The sequence below is a fragment of the Lontra canadensis genome, unplaced genomic scaffold (genome assembly GCF_010015895.1).
Source record: "Lontra canadensis isolate GAN:19392208 unplaced genomic scaffold, GSC_riverotter_1.0 scaffold57, whole genome shotgun sequence".
Lineage (NCBI taxonomy): Eukaryota > Metazoa > Chordata > Mammalia > Carnivora > Mustelidae > Lontra > Lontra canadensis.
Genome location: NW_022631051.1, coordinates 10,380,588 through 10,396,806, shown reverse-complemented (window position 1 = coordinate 10,396,806; position 16,219 = coordinate 10,380,588). Strand labels below are relative to the sequence as shown.

The 16,219-nt window shown below is 46.7% G+C and overlaps 2 protein-coding genes across 5 annotated transcripts in view; one reads left to right on the top strand and one right to left on the bottom strand.

Annotated features, from left to right (window-relative positions):
* LOC116878422 (protein HIRA) overlaps positions 1-11,021 on the bottom strand; it is an 86,491-nt gene extending 75,470 nt beyond the window's left edge. For all 4 annotated transcript variants that reach the window (XM_032875902.1, XM_032875904.1, XM_032875908.1 and 1 more), the window contains exon 1: positions 10,890-11,021. In XM_032875902.1, coding sequence (XP_032731793.1) covers positions 10,890-10,926 — 37 coding nt within the window. In that variant the 5' untranslated portion in view covers positions 10,927-11,021. The remainder of the gene's footprint in view (positions 1-10,889) is intronic.
* An 899-nt stretch (positions 11,022-11,920) lies between these two features.
* On the top strand, positions 11,921-15,658 carry MRPL40 (mitochondrial ribosomal protein L40). Its single transcript, XM_032875900.1, has 4 exons — positions 11,921-12,105; positions 12,421-12,504; positions 14,241-14,399; positions 15,218-15,658. The coding sequence occupies exons 1-4, from the start codon at positions 12,053-12,055 to the stop codon at positions 15,540-15,542; spliced, it is 621 nt and encodes a 206-aa protein (XP_032731791.1). The 5' UTR covers positions 11,921-12,052; the 3' UTR covers positions 15,543-15,658.
* Positions 15,659-16,219: the final 561 nt, after the last annotated feature.

Below are 16,219 nucleotides of genomic sequence, written 5' to 3'. Positions count from 1 at the left end.
AAACCTTTTGTCCACCAAAGGGCACTACTAACAGAATAAAAAGGCAACCCATAAAAAAGAAGAAAATATTTGCAAATCATATATATGATGAGATTTTAATATTCAGAAACACAGAGAACTCCTAAAACTCAATGACAGAAAACAAGAAAAAACCCATTCAAAAACGGGCAAAGGACCTGAACAAACATTTCTCCAAAGAAGATATACAAATGGCCAACAAGCATGTAAAAAGATGCTCAACATCATTAGCTACCACAAAAATGCAAATCAAAACCAGAATGAGATTATCACCTTACATCTGTTAGGTTGGCTACCATTAGAGAAAGAGAGAGAGAGAGTAACAAGTGCTGGTGAGGATGTGGAGAAAATGGAATCTTGTGCACCACTGGTGGGAGGGTAAAATGTCACAGCTGCTATCAAAAACAGTATGGGCATTCCTTAAAAAATGAAAAACAGAATTACCCGTGGTCCAGCAATTCCACTTCCAGGTATATATCCAAAAGAACTGAAAGCAGTGTCTTGAAGAGATATTGTACACCTGTGTTATAGCAGCATTAGTCACAACAGCCAAGAGTAGAAGCAATGTAAGTGTCCACTGACGGATGCATGGATAAGCAAACTGTGGTATATATATAATATATACAACAGAATATCATTCAGCCTTGAAAAGGAAAGAGATTCTGATGCATTCTACAACATGGATGAACCCTGAAAATGTTGTAATTAACATAAGCTAGTCACAAATAATACATGATACCACTTAAATGAGGTCTGTAGAGCAGTCAAATTCATAAAGACAGAAAGTAGAGTGGTGGTTGCCAGGAGCTGGGGGTAGGGAGAATGAAGAGTTGTTGCTTAAGGTGTATATAGTTTAGTTTCACAAAATGACTAAGTTCTGGAGATTGGTTCCACAATAGTGAGTTCTCAGTATGCTGATACACTCATAACACTACTGATTTATATACTTGAGAGACGGTTAAAATGGTAAATTTTGTGTATTTTTATATTTTAACATAACTTAAAAAACTTAAAAGAATGCTAACTAAAACCAAACCCAACCAATCTATCTATATATATCTATATAACTCTACTCACCTACCAACCTACCTACCTACCTATCTATAAGGTACAGAGGCATGGAAGGGTTATAAAAGGATTAATTAGAACTGCTCGGTGTCTTGACTATGGTGGTGTATACATGAACCTATACAAGTGAAAAATTGTATAGAACTAAACACCAGGGGGGTGCCTGTGTGGCTCAGTCAATTAAGCCACTGACTCTTGATTTTGGCTTAGGTCCCAATCTTAGGATCCTCTGATCGAGCCCTGTGTCAGGCTCCGTGCTCAGCACGAGACCACTGCTCCTTCTCCTGCTCTCCCAAATAAATAAAATCTAAAACCAACCAACCAAACAAAAAACCCCAAAACCCAAACAAACCCTAAACACCTACCCAAACACAAATGAGTATAAATACAAGTGGAGAAGTCTGAGTAAGACAGATGGATTGTTTCAATATCAATGTCAATGTGATATTATGTTGCTGTTTTATAAAATGTTACCAGTGGGAGAAACTGGGAAAAGAGTACAAAGAACTTCTTAGTATTGTTTCATTCCACTATGCGGTAATCTACAACTATCTCAATAATAAATAAATAACTACACACATATACATGGTCTATGTGTCTGTATAGTAATGTATAATAAAAGCAAATATCAAAACATCAGTGGCTGTCTATAAAACTGACTCCTTATGCAGGTGATAACGTGCAAATCTACAACTAGCCATCTCTCTGGAGAGACTTGCACCTAAGCACTCTAACGAGCAGCTCACTTCTCTATCCAGCCAAGTGCAGACATTTCACCTTCAATTTCTTTACAATAGAACTCCTGATCTTCTGGCCTAAACCTGCTCTACCCATCATCTCCCCATCAGCAAAGATCATACCAGGGACAGGGGAAGCCAAGAGGCCCAACATAAAAGCCCCACTCCCCATGACTTTTCTGGCCTCATTTTCTGCCTCCTCCCCCAAACACTGGCCCCATGCCCTGGCCTCCCCTCTGTTCCTAGACTGCACAGGGGTGTTTCCATCCTGTGCCTTGCACTGGTTCCTTCCCGGATACACATTCCTTTCTCACCTCCTTTTAGTCTTTGCTCAAATGTCACCCTCTTACTGAGGCCTGAGCTAACAACCCTACCTGAAAGTACTACTTCCTCAACTTGGCACAACCAATCCTAATTCTCATCTACTTTTTTCTTAGCAATTTCTTACACACTGTATAATTTCCTTTATTGCATGTCTGTCTACTCCAACCACCAGAATGTAAACTCCAGGAGCTCAGGAATTTTTGCCTGTTTTAGTCAGAGAGTCACTGTGGTACCCAGAGCTGTGGGGCTTGGCAAACAGTAGGCACTCAATAAATACTTATTATTAATGGCTGGAGAAAGACTGCAGCAGAGACCCAAAATTCAAAACACTTTCATTGTCACTAGGATCCCAATCTTTGAAAGGCAGGCTCCTCATCTCCTGAAGTGAGGACTCAGATATCACCAAACACCTGCAAGTGGGAGGCATGGCCCTGGCCTGCTCACAAAGCCATCTGCTGCTGTTCTCTCTACCAATTTCAACCACAAAGACTTCTCCCGTCTCCTTAAGCAAGCCCTACCAGGATGACATCTCATAGATATAAGGTGGCTGAGAGATTCAAAACACAGCACAGGAAGGAAGCTGTAGCAATCATGCAGCCATTTTGTTTTGTTTTGTTGTGTGTGTGTATGCGTGTATGTGCATGTGTGTGCTGCCACAAACTAAAGTAAAAGAAAGTCACAGGTATATCATTTATGAATCTTAATCACTTCTCTTGCAGCATTTGCCAATGTGTAACCTAGAAAGTTTTGGTAATGGTCACTATTTCTTCATACTTTTTAAAAAAAAAAGATTTTATTTATTTATTTGTCAGAGGGAGAGAGAGGGAGAGAGAGAGCACAAGCAGGAAGAGTGGCAGACAGAGGCAGAGAGAGAAGCAGGCTCCCCGCTGAGCAAAGAGCCCAAAGTGGAACTTGATCCCAGGACCCTGGGATCATGATCTGAGCTGAAGGCAGCAGCTTAAATGACTGAGCCACCCTGGTGTCTCTTCCCCTTTACTTTTACAGAACACAGATATTCTTTAAAAGTTATCTGCAAAATGGATTTCTCCAAACATCATCATCTCTTCTATATAGCTCCACTCGAAAATTAAGAGCAATTAAAAACATTTCTTTGGGGGCAGGGAATGTTAGCTGTTTAACAATTAAGAAAATAACACTACAGTTAATAATACTGTATCCCATACTTGAAAGTTGCTAAGAGAGTAAATTTTAAAAGCTTTCCTCTCAAGAAAAAAAAATCTGTAACAACGTACAGTGACAGATGTTAACTAGACTTACTATGGTGATTATTTTGTGACACATACAAATATGGAATCATTATGTTGTACACCTGAAACATTAATGCTATATATTATACCTCAATTTTAAAAAGGAGGGGGGTGGAGAAAATAACCTACAGTCTTATTTAAGTAGAAAATACAAAGCAACATTTTACCTATTCGTTATATGTGTAATGCGAAGTCTGAAGGGAGGCTATACAATAAAAACACTGAACGTGCTACGTATTAGGGATTTGGCTAAGGTCTTAAAGAACGTAGATACTTTTACATTGTGATATGTACATTAAACAAAATGTGTGTGTGTTTTTAAAAGTACCAAGTTATCCATTTATTTTTTTCCAAATGGTCTCAAAGACTATATAAGTTTTAGCATTTTCTAATTTTCCCTAAATTGAACAGGTATTCCTATAATATGAGAAATAATTTTAAGTTCCTAATCACAAAATGCTTCATTATCCAGATCCACTCATACACCATTAGACAGATGTATCCTAGTATAATTATATATGGCAGTTGTCTCTGGCCAAAATGTAGGTGTTTGTCCTATTCCTTAACAATAGCTCTAGAATGGAGTTCTAGTGTTTTCAAAAGGGAGAAGGTGAAGAAGCCATTTATCAAATGGGACCTGGGGGAAGCCCTGTGTGGTAGCCTCATTTAGGCAACTTCGTCTAATTGAATCCTGGCTCTTCTGCTCCGTCTACTCTATTCTCTTACTGATCTCAGTGGACAACAACCCTGCCCTTCACCTGGGAGCCACCCCATCTTACACCCCACATTCTACCCTGGTGACTCTACCTTCACAGTATGTCTATAACTCACACTTCCTAGAGCGGTGCAAATGTTTGTATTTTGAGTTGGGAATGAGTAAGAGAGTGTATCTGTTTGCTGAAATTCATTAAATTGTATACAAACTGTGCATTTTGCTATGTAAATTATACTTAAATATGTCTATAATTTACATATTTTATGTAAATATAATATACAATTACTGTATAAAGTAACATATGTAAGTTATATCTAAAAAAATAATATGTGTACACTCACACAGAGTCCAGTCATTTCTCATCAGCACTATTACCTCCATCACTACCCTGGTCCAAACCACAGTCATCTCTTACCTGGATCACTGTGACTGCCTTTTAATGGGTCTCCCAGCTCTCTCCCTTGCCCCCAAACCCATCCTAGTCCCAGTGCAGAAGTCAGGAAGATCTTTAGCAGTCACATCAGAACACTGTTACTCCTCTGCTCACGTGACACTAGGAACAGAAGTCCAGCAGCCAAAAGGTCCTCCCAGTCCATCCACAGCTCTCTCCAGCCTCACCTCTTAGTGCTCTTGCCCATCTGCCTCTCCAGCCTCACTCCAATCACAAGATACTGGTACTATTCCTCAAACCCACCAGCCAAGTTCTGGCTGTTCTCTCTGCCTGTAATGCTCCTCCCTCAGACAGCTGCCTTCCTCACCTCCACCACGCCTGTCATGGATGCTGTGGTACCAGGCCAGGTCCCCTCCCTCCAGGAATGAAGCTCCTGCCCCCAACTGTGGGAGTGTTGGCAGCCTGTGTAAACTTCCAGCTGAGGTCTTCTCCACAGAGGACCTACCCTTAGTGGAAGAACTGCTTTGACTAAGGTCAGGTCCCCTCCCCAGGACAGCCTGCACCCAATGATTGTAGATGTGCGTTAGAAAGCCCTGGTTCTTCACCCCAATTCCGGACAACTCATAAGGATTAGCTGCAGAGCCCCTGACAGGGTGGGCAGCAGCTTCTGTTGCACTGCACTACAGCTCAACTTCTTCCTGTCTAGCCCTGTTTCCAGCACTCCCCAATAATTCTTCCTTTCTCGGGACAGGATACCCCCAGCAGACAGCTCTCCCAGTCTTACTGGCTAGAATGCATCACATGCTGCTCCTCAAAAGATCCTGCTATGCTACTTCGTTCACTGCTACACTTCTAGCGTTCAGCCTCTGGCACACAATTTGTACTCATTATTGGTTGAATGGTTGAATTCACTCAGTGCCTCTCTGTGCAGGACCCTCTGATCTGACGGACGATGCAGCAGACCTGGAGTCCATTCCTATGATGGTCTATTCCTGGCCCTCAAATGAGACCCACTGCCTCTTCTATCTGTCCCTCATTACGGTGCCTCTGACCAGGGCAACGTCACTGTGACTTGGTCTGTCCTAGGTGGGTTAATATAAAAAACAACAAGTTTTGACCTAAATGGGTATTCCTTTTGCCGGAGGTGTTCTAAAACACCTGCTATTTGTTTCATCTACTCCCTTTCCTAAAATGCTCCCAACCTTCCCCAGGCCTTTGCTTCAGATACTTCCACAGTGGCAGCACCTTCTCTACTACCACAATCCACTTCCCATCAAGGCTCAGCCCCAGGGTACACCCACAAACCAGACTCTTGTCCCTAGGGCTACAATGGCTCACTTGTGTAGCCCTGGTTTCCACCTGCCCTGTATTCTAGAATGTGGTCTATAGGTCCTCTCCCACCTACACACAAAGGGGTAACCTTATTTACCTATGATCAGCCCAGACCTTCTCTCCAAAAGGGTTCAAAGTCTTGTCCATAAATAAGTGAAAGACCCACATGTGTATTATCTAAGGCAAAATCCCACCCGTTTTCTTCTGAATCTTCAGATGCATTCTGGTTATTTATTTATTGATTTATTTATTTTTATAATCAACCTACTGCCTTCAGGCCTCACTCAGTGAGAGACAGCCTGGAGAGAGCTCAGATTCCCTGAGCCTTCACAGGTAGCAGATGCAGCAGGTATTACTGGCTTCATTTAACAAATCAGGAAAGAGATTAAAAAAAAAAACAAAACAAAACCTTCTGTATCACATATTTTGTGAGCAGCAGAGCACGGAGATTCAAGAACTATCTGACTCCCAGATAAACAGCACTAATTCTCGTCCTCAAGAAGTTTATAATCTAGTTGGAACCACGAGACAAATAAATGAAAAGGCAAATAACGACAAAGATGCTCTTACATACAGCAGGGTTTCTCAACCTCAGCACCACTGGCCTTTTAGGCCAGATGATTCTTTATTATGAGGGAATGTCCCATGTGCTGCAGTGTTCAGCAGCAGTCCTGCCCTCTACCTACTAGCTGCCAGTAGTGCCCCCCTTCACTTGTGAAAACAAAATGTGTTTCCAGACATTGGCCTGTTTGAGAACCCTTGATGTAAATACATTTCAAGGCTTATCTTAATGACCACTGCAATCATAAAATATCACTATTAGGATCCTCCCAGCCTGTTCTCAGAGATAGGTCTGCAGTGCCCCTCTAGCAGCTGTGCAGGGCCTTTCCACACCAGCTGCTGACTTCATTATTCTACCACCCTGCCTGCATTTCCCCTTCAAGCGTACTTATTTATTTTCATCGGTGTATGTCTCAGAACGATGTCCTGAAATCCCTTCTGGAAGGACACAGGGTAGGGGAAAATATAATCCAATTACAGGGCAGGAGGAAAAACACACATCATAAAGCAAATGTGATTAACTGACAAATTACCCCAGTACTGAAAATTTGCCAAATGCCTTTATACAACAATGCCATTAAAGTGTGAGCCAGAGGCCAAGGGAGGACAAGAATTCTTTCAGTTCTGTCTCTTTTGGTTAGAATGGGCTTCCCTGAAGAGCTGAGCATGAACACTGCCCAGGAGTGAAGACTTCCAGAAACTCTCAGGAGCAAAGGCCCAGGGATGGGAAGAACCACGAGTCTCAATGAAGTTTTCTAAACATATAAATTACATTTTTCTACAACCAAAAACCCAATCATCCACTTTCCGACCAATGTGGCTATAACCTAACTTAGAAAAGAACCTCCAAGCCTAAAATAAAATCAAATATATAAGAAATACTGTATCCAAGAACACAGAGTAAAATAGGTGTAGGTGTTAACAGTGGCTGGCACATACTTCCATATATATGATAAATGTTATCAGCTCTTATTGTATATCTTCAGATAGCTTTCTTATATTTGGGTACAGGGTGAAAACACAGGAACAAATCTTTGTATTTCCTCAACTTTACCTAGAAGTGGAATCACAAGCCCAAGAATTTACAGCTAATACATGATAGCATCTTGAATCCAGTTTGATTCCTTGTTCAAGGCTCATTTCACTGTGATACAACAACTTCAAAATTTGTTAACTTACGGGATCACCTTAGAGCAGTGATTCTCAACTGGGGCTGATTCTGGCCATCGGGGCTCTGCTGCATTTGGTTCACTGGTATATTTCCAGCACTCAGCCCCTGGCACACAATCTGTACTCATTATTTGTTGAATGGATGAATTCACTAAGTGCCCCTCTATGCAGGACCCTCTGATGGATGATGCAGCAGACCTGAAGTCCATTACTATGATTTGGTTGTCACAGCTGGGTGTGTGTGTGTGGGTGGTGGTAATGGTATCCCAATGGGTTAAGGCCAGGAAAGCTAACATCCTACAACACACAGTATGGTCCCCACAACAATTAGGTGGTTCAAAATGTCAATAGTGCTAAGATTGAGAAACTCTACCTTAGAGGAAAGGTCTTACCACTATTATTAGCCAGGAAAATGGAGACCGAAAGTATGCTTACATCCCAACAGATATTTCTTCCTTTGCCTTTAACCTGCTTTATTCTAGCTGTCCTCTCCACCATGGCTGAATGGACACTGCTACCTCAGGGAAAATACTGGGCTCTCTGCTCCTTCCCTCTTTGGACTCCCAGACACCAGAAAAAGTATGTTCAAGCCAAATAACAAGTCAGGAGATATGAATGCAGAGTCAGGAATCCAGGAAGTGCAATGATGCACTCTCCACAGCACCATGGTCTTCTGGGTTTGTTAGTCCAAAGGAAACATGATTTTACTGGCCACCACCCACAACTCTGGTTTCTGGCTAGGCAGCTCCTGCTCCCAGCAGCTCCCACTATTTACCAGTCTTTAAAAGACCGCTCAGTAGTGATCCAGATTATTATCATGTCCTTCAGGACAGTGGTAATTAACCCTGACAGTCCTTCTGAACACTTGAAAAGACAGAGACTGATTTCAGGAGATTTTAAAAGAAAGGAAACTAAACTCCTATCCTGCCAGAGTTTCAATTTCTTTTATTACTACCTTTTAGATTTCTAAAGCACTTTATAGCCTGGGGAGCATTTTTGTGTCTACCTTTGCAACCAAAGATCACAAGTGTACTGTGAAGAAACCAGAGCAAATTATTATCCTATTCCATTCTAGGACCATGGAGGGAGAGACTGCAGCAACAAGAGGCCAGGGCCCAGTGCTCTGTCCACTCTGCCAGGTTGGAATGTTTGGCTGCTGGCCTGGTTGCAGACTCTCGCTCATTTGTACCTAGATAATCGCTTGAGCATCTTGACACACTTAATGCTTACATAGCATAAAACTTGTGTCCTACAAAGGAGTTTATCACAAAGTTAGAAATTATATGGCAAGAGATAGAAGAAAGACTAAAGAAGGGTAGATTATACACAAAAATTGATCTATGGGGTGATCTCGGGGTCCTGGGATCAAGCCCCTTCTTGGGCTCTGTGCTCAGCAGGGAGTCTGCTGGAGGATCCTCTCTCCCTCTGGCTGCCTGCCTACCCCAGCTTGGCCTCTCTCACTCCTGCTCTAAAATAAATAAGTAAATCTTTAAAAAAATGATCCAGGGACGCCTGGGTGGCTCAGTGGGTTAAGCCTCTGCCTTCGGCTCAGGTCATGATCTCAGGGTCCTGGGATGGAGCCCTGCATTGGGGTTCTATGCTCAGCAGGGAGCCTGCTTCCTCCTCTCTCTCTGCCTCCTTCTCTGCCTACTTGTGATCTCTCTGTCAAATAAACAAATAAATAAAATCTTTTTAAAACAAATAAATAAATAATCCAGACAAAGCATTTTAAAACAAAAATTCCTTTAGATAATCACTTTTACAGCAAAATTTTTCCCTTCCAGACTCACGAGCACCATAATTTATAATCACTGAACATTTGCCCAATTCTCCAGGGAAAGATCTACAAACTACACATCAGGGAATGCTCTTGGAGATCAGCACTTGGAAAAATCCAACTAAAGTTCACCACTTTTGCTTTCATGCACAGTAAGTCTAGTTGTGTCTTTGTAAATTACGCAAACCTCAGCTTACCTGTTGCAACCAATATTTACCATATACCCTTTGTGTGAAGGTACTGTTGAATGTGGTAGGGAATACAGAGGGGACTGTGGCAGTCCCCTGCCCTGAGAGAGCATATGGAAAGTACACACACAAGGACTAGGCACATCTAGTGGAGTAAAACAGGAAGAATGTCAACAACAACAAATAAGGTGACCTCATCTGGACCCTGAAAAATGAGAGAGATGTCATATAAGAAGACAGACGGAGAAAATACTTCTGACTGAAAGAACATAGATGTTCAGTTCAGTTGTGGTAGTGTACAGCACCACGGGATTAAGTTCAAAACTAAAAAGCTCCACATGTATAAAAAAGGGGCCTTACTTGCTCTCAAAGGAAACACTAGCTCCCTCTAGTCGCCTTGCAAAGCAGATATGAGGAACAAGACAGAATCAGGGTGACCCTTTTCCTGTCAGCAGACAGGCTGGCATCAGGGATACAGGCCCTAGGCTGGAGGAGTGCTCCTTGGGCTTCAGTGCTGTCAGCAGTGAATGGGGGTCTCTCCCCACTCACGTCTCCCAGGAACAAAGACCAACTCCTGCAGTACTTGTGCCAACAGAGTACAATTATGACAAACTGCTCTACCAGTTTTGGGGGCTCATATGCACTCAACCAGAGGACTAGGAGGGTCTGTTCCCCCAGGGTACGCTTTGGGACCACCGCCACAGGGTTAAGAAAGGCCCTATCCTAGATCACCCCTTGTCCTACAGGCTCCAACCCAAGCCACCCTGATGTCTCAGCTCAGCATAAACGTGGTTCGTTCAGCTGGGGGACCTTGGGGACCAAGCCACAGTCCCCCAAATGGGGGCACTGTCACCAGATTCAGGTCTCTGGCAGGAGTAGTAACAGTCCCACCAGCTGGGCAGAGACATGCAGATTGCAGGTGTTCACCCGGCCACTGAAAAGCCACAGAGGGGACTGGGCCCCAGTTTCACACACTGGACCATTTGAGCACATCCTGGCTGCTGTAGACGAGTGGCAGGAGCTGGCTGGCGCCCAGGGCCGCTCCCCGGAGGCAGGCCGCGGCTCCTCCACGGACCACGGGTGGGCGACCGAGGGCTCAGTGCAAGTGCCAGGAGTGAGGGCGGATTCGCTGAGGACAAGCGGAGCACGTGCCCGTGCTCGCCGGCTTCCTCGGGCGGAGGACAAAGTCCGCTCCCGCCGACCCCGCAGTTTGGGCACCGGGCACCGGGCACCGGACGCGTCGGGGCCGAGAAGGGCAGGGCCTGCGCGTGGCTCCGACCCCGCTCCAGACCCCGCCTCGACCCCCGACTCGGCCTTTCGCGAAACCGGCGCGCACTCACCATTGTGGTTGACCCAGGTCGGCTTCAGGAGCTTCATTGTTCGGCCGCCGCCGCCGCCGGGCTGAGGCGAGAGCCGCGTCCCTCAGCGCGCCCGGGCCATGGAGCCACCGCCGCTGCTTCCTCCCGCGCCGCCCTCCGGCCGCCGCCCGCCCCGCGCCCTCAGCGCCGCCGCGCCATTGCCGGCCCGCGCCCCCCACCGCCGCCACAGCCGCCCCCCGCGCTCGGCCACCGCCGCCGCCGCCACAGCCGCATCCCCTGCGCCGCTCCTCCTCCGGCGGCTCCCGGGCAACGCCGGAAGTCACGGCGCGCACCTGCCAAATCGCCCCGGCGGGAAACCGCTCCCCACGCGGACGGGGCCGCCCGGGCTTCTTCGCGGGCAGGGGCAGGGCAGTGTGACCCCACTTGGAGCCCGCCCGGCGCGCGGTCGCCGACGAGGCGCTCGACTAGGAGGGCGGCTGGCGAGCTGGGCCTCGAGCTGCAGCCCCGGCCGGCGAAGCCAGGAAGGGTCGGGATGGCGTGAACGGCCCTCTCACCAGCTCTACCTCGCTGGTGCCGAGTCCGACTAATTAGCTAGCTTCTGTCATTCATCAATACGCGTTTGTTGGGCATCTCGCGAGCGCCAGGCCACGTGTCGGAGCCGGGATGCTGTGGCCGGCAGTGGCCGGGGCCCCGCAGTTCGGACGAATGGCGGGAAGGAGCTAGCCCTGAGGGCTGGGACGGTGGGTGGTCGCGGGGGAGACCGAGACGAGTGCGTTTAGGAAGATCGGGACCATTTTCAGAGACGTAGGCACTTGTACCCGGAAAGACGCCCTCTCGGTCACTCTGGCTGCACTGCGGGGTCTCAGCCCTCGCAGGGACACAAGCCGACGAGCTAGAGCAACCGCTGATGGAGTTGTACTCTCAGCAGGGAAGAGCTCGCAGCGACCCGCAGACACGGAAGGAAAGACGCAGAGGAGCTACAAGCAGCTCGGGGCGTGCCCACGCGCCGCCGGGGCGTGCGGGGCGGGGCCACGTCGGGGGCGGTCCAGGTTCAGCCCAGCCCTCAGTAGCCGGAACGCGGGAACGCGGAGCGGCGGGAAGGCCGGAACTTTGAGAAGGGCACTGCGGACCGGACCGCCAAGGGCCGCGCGCCCGGAAGCAGCGGGTTGACTGCCGGAGGGGCGATGGCACTCGCGGCGCTAGGGGTTTCCGCTCGCGCTCTGCGCTCACGGAGTTGGTGAGTGCGGACCCCAACAGGGTCGTGGGGTCCCTCGCCTGTGCTTTCTCGCCGACCGTCCTTGACCACTTTATCTCAGGGAGGAGCTAGCTGATTGCGCCTCTTCCTGTAGATGAAAATCCAAGGATCCTGGCAAGCAGGGACTCTGCCCAAGTGCTCTTTGGTGTGAACGGGGGATTTTGGCAAGTCTCCCACGTTGATTTGTCACACCCAGCAGTTACCAGGGCCCCAGGTTTTAAGGGTAGCATAATTTTTTGCTCTTTTCCTGTTTAGTGAGGAGAGTCAGGTATTTATATATCCTTTTGTCTTTTTCAGGCTCCTGGGAACTTGGCAGACACAGATTAGAGATACCCACCAGCGAGCTTCCTTATTGTCCTTCTGGGAACTAATTCCCATGAGGTAAACTACCCTGGGGCCGACCCTTTGGGGGTGTCTGCAGGAGACTGATGTGCATATGAACAGAACAAGACTACAGGACATTTGGTTTGCAAAATTATTTGCCTGCAAAATATCTTGGTTAAATTTACTATTTTTTAAAGATTTTGTTTATTTGACAGAGACACAGGGAGAAGAGGGAACACAAGCAGGGGGAGTGAGAGAGGGAGAGGGGCTTCCCCTGACCAGGGAGCCTAATGCTGGGCTCAATCCCAGGACCCTGGGATCATGACCTGAGTTGAAGGCAGACGCTTAACGACTGAGCCACCCAGGTGCCCCTCTTGGCTAAATATAGGTAGATGCTTTTCTGTTTTTCAGCATTCTATATGTGGAATACTGCTGCCTGTAATCAGAAAACAAAAATTAAATATAAAAATGGATTAAATAAAAATTAGTTTTAAAGGGATTGTTGTACGTTTTAAAAGACACAGCACAGATATCTTGATTTCCCAGAGAGGTCTAGGGAGGCATGAGGATTAGCTTTTCCACCTAGGAGTCTGGATGCTTTCTAGGGACTTGATTCACAAGGCTCAGTCTTGATGCTAGAGGATTTACTTCTTTTCTTTTTTTTTTTTTTTTTTTTTAAAGATTTTATTTATTTGACAGAGAGAGATCACAAGTAGAGGGAGAGAGAGAGAGAGGAGGAAGCAGGCTCCCCGCCCAGCAGAGAGCCCGATGTGGGACTCGATCCCAGGACCCTGAGATCATGACCTGAGCTGAAGGCTGAGCCTTAACCCACTGAGCCACCCAGGCAGCCCTACTTATTTTCTTTCTTAAGATTATATTTATTTGTTTGAGAGAGAGAGCGAGAGCAAACCGGGGGAGGGGCTGAGGAAGAGGGAGAAGCAGACACCCTACTGAGCAGGGAGGATCCCCCTGGCTGGCTGTGAGGCTGGAGCCCAGAACCCAGGGATCATGACCTGAGTGGAAGGCAGATGGTTAACCTACTGAACCATCCAGGGGACCCAGAGGATTTACTTATTTTTAATAGTATATTATCCCCATAGGAGATCTGTTCCTGAGTGTACATTGGACTTTTGTGAATGCTCTAGGATGGGAAATTTGTTAAGAAATCCCAAAAAGTAAAGAGAGACTTACCAGTCACTTTTATTACTCAAATGACTTTTACAAATCACAAATCCAGGGGTCCTGGGTGGCTCAGTTGGTCAAGGAACTGTCTTCAGCTCAGGTCATGGTCCCAGGGTCCTGGGATTGAGCTCTACATTGCATTGGGCTCCTTGCTCAGAGGGGAGTCTGCTTGTCCTTCTACCTCCACCTTGCTCATGCTGTCTGTCTCACTATCTCAAATAAATAAAATCTTTTTAAAAAACGACTAATCCATTTAAAATGTGAGTAATGATTTTCTAATTCATCAGTTTGGTGTTTTTAGTTTCCACTGCAATCCCAAGACACACCCAAACCCAACATGAAAGATGAGTACTTATTTTTAATTTATACCCTGATGGCCCATGAAGTTTTTCTAGCTCTTCCTGGGTTGCCAGTGCCCACGCAGTTCTGACAAGGACCCTGGGTTGGAGGCCGTCCCCTTTCACACTCAGCTCATGAGGTTAGACACACGTATAGTTCCTTCCCCAGTGGAGAGCACAGTACAAGTTCCGGGCACCTCACCCAGCACCATGTCTCTCAGCAGGTTTGTGAGACTGAAGAGGAAAATATCTAATGTTTGCTTTATCCATTAGAGCAGAACCTCTGCGAAAGAAGAAAAAGGTAGATCCTAAAAAAGACCAAGCAGTCAAGGACCGTCTGAAAAAGAGGATCAGACGACTGGAGAAAGCTAGCCAGGAGCTAATTCCCATTGAAGATTTTATTACACCTGTGAGGCTCTTGGATAAAGCAAGGTAAGAGTTCTCTAGGGTCGAGGTTCTCAGGACAGAGTTCCATCATCTTCAGGTAGTTGTATCTCACCCGTGAGATGAGTGGGCGTGGGCTCACCAGGTCCCAGTCTGAGTCCTCTTCTCCTTGACTGTGTTTTGTGGGAGGTGGCGAAAGCATTTCTGGGTGGTGCTCCTGAATGGCTGACATGGGAAGGAAACTCAGAATAACTGTTTGATAAGCCAGTTCATGTTGTTGCTTTTTTGCAAGCTGAGTTTTAGCTGTGACTGATAACTTGAGCCTTGGGTCTGCAGCCCTTGCCTCACCTTGATGGTAGAAACCCCTTAGCCTCTAGCTTTATGGTACAAGTGCTCACAGTTGGAATGTGATATGTACAGGCCTGGCAGGGTTGCTGCCTTGTAAAAAGCGTGAACCATTTATAAAGTAACAGCTTGCCATATAGGTGGGACAGAGCAAGTGCTTTTTTGGTATTCTTTGGCTGATCTGGGCTCTTGTCTCCTTGGGACTTGGTTGTCTATTTCATGACACCACTTAACATTTCCACACTCACCAAAGGTAGTCTCAGCCTGGGGTAAAGGAAGGGCTGCCAGTCTTCTTAGAGCCTCACTGTTTCTTGTATCCATGTAACTGATGCTTCCAGCATCAGTTGCATCTGCTACCACATCACTATTCTGTTATTTAATTTATCCCTAACTTCCATGTTTTCCAAGTCCCATCTCTGTCTGGCACTGGGGACTTTTTGGTCATAGGCAGTCACCCAGCCTACCTCGCCAGTGAGATCTTTGCTTTCCAGCTTTACACCTTTGGATTTGTGTGTTCCCAGACAGCGGCCTCCTGTGGAGCTTCCCTTTGAGGAGAGTGAGCGAAGAGCTCTGCTTCTGAAGAAGTGGTCCCAGTACAAGCATCAAGAGCACGAGAAGGAGAGGGATGCCATCAGGACCATGCTCAAGTCCCAGCAGGAAGCTCTGCAGGAGCTGCAACTCATGTCCCCAGAGCTACATGCAGAGGCCACCAAGCGGGACCTCAATTTGTTCCCCTTTGAAAGAGAAGGACCAGATTACACGCCACCAGTCTCCAACTACCAGCCCCCTGAAGGCAGGTACCATGATATCACTAAGGTATACACACAGGTGGAGTTTAAGAGGTAGAGCCACATGCACCTGCCCACAGAACACTCTGCCCTTTAGAGCCAGGAGGACGAGGGCTCAAGCTTGCTTGTCACAGAACCAGGGATGCTGTGAATAAATACGTTTAATCAAGTGTCTCTGTCTTATGCTTGAGTCAAAATTAATTGACCTGAAGACTGATGGAGGTGAGAGATGGTGCCCTTGTCTGGTACTGGGGAGAGAATGACCAAGACATTTAACCGCTGCTCCCCAGTAAAAAAGATTCTAGTTGTGTGGGGCAGACACCACCAGCAAGAGGCAGCTAGGTACCTCAAGAGCAGAGGAGAAGGATGTGCAGACTGTGTGCTGTGTGTTGTCTGTGTACCTGTGCAGACAGGAGAGGCTGGGCCTTCCCACTGGGGAAATGGAACACGGGACCTTCCCCACATCTCTGGCAGGGCCAGCTTTGGGTTTTAAGCTGGGGAGGGAAGTTGAAGAGAGTGGAGCAAGTCTGGCACCCACTACTTAAAGTTGCTGTGCTCCTTAGGAGGGCGTAGCACCCGACTCTTGATTCAAGTGTTAGTCTGGGATAGTGAATGTGTTAGTGTGCTGGGGCTGTAAGAGCAAAGTACCATAGTCCAGGGGCTTAAACCACAGAAATTTGTTTCTCATAGCTCTTGAGGCCAGAATTCCCAAATCAAGGTGTTGGCAGGACTGGT

What these genes read in the sequence shown, in the direction of transcription:
- MRPL40 (XM_032875900.1), top strand. Translation starts at nt 12,053, where the DNA reads ATGGCACTCGCGGCGCTAGGGGTTTCCGCTCGCGCTCTGCGCTCACGG. An exon ending in GCTCTGCGCTCACGGAGTTG is followed by an intron (nt 12,106 to 12,420) that starts GTGAGTGCGGAC and finishes TGTCTTTTTCAG; the next exon opens with GCTCCTGGGAACTTGGCAGA. An exon ending in TGGGAACTAATTCCCATGAG is followed by an intron (nt 12,505 to 14,240) that starts GTAAACTACCCT and finishes TTTATCCATTAG; the next exon opens with AGCAGAACCTCTGCGAAAGA.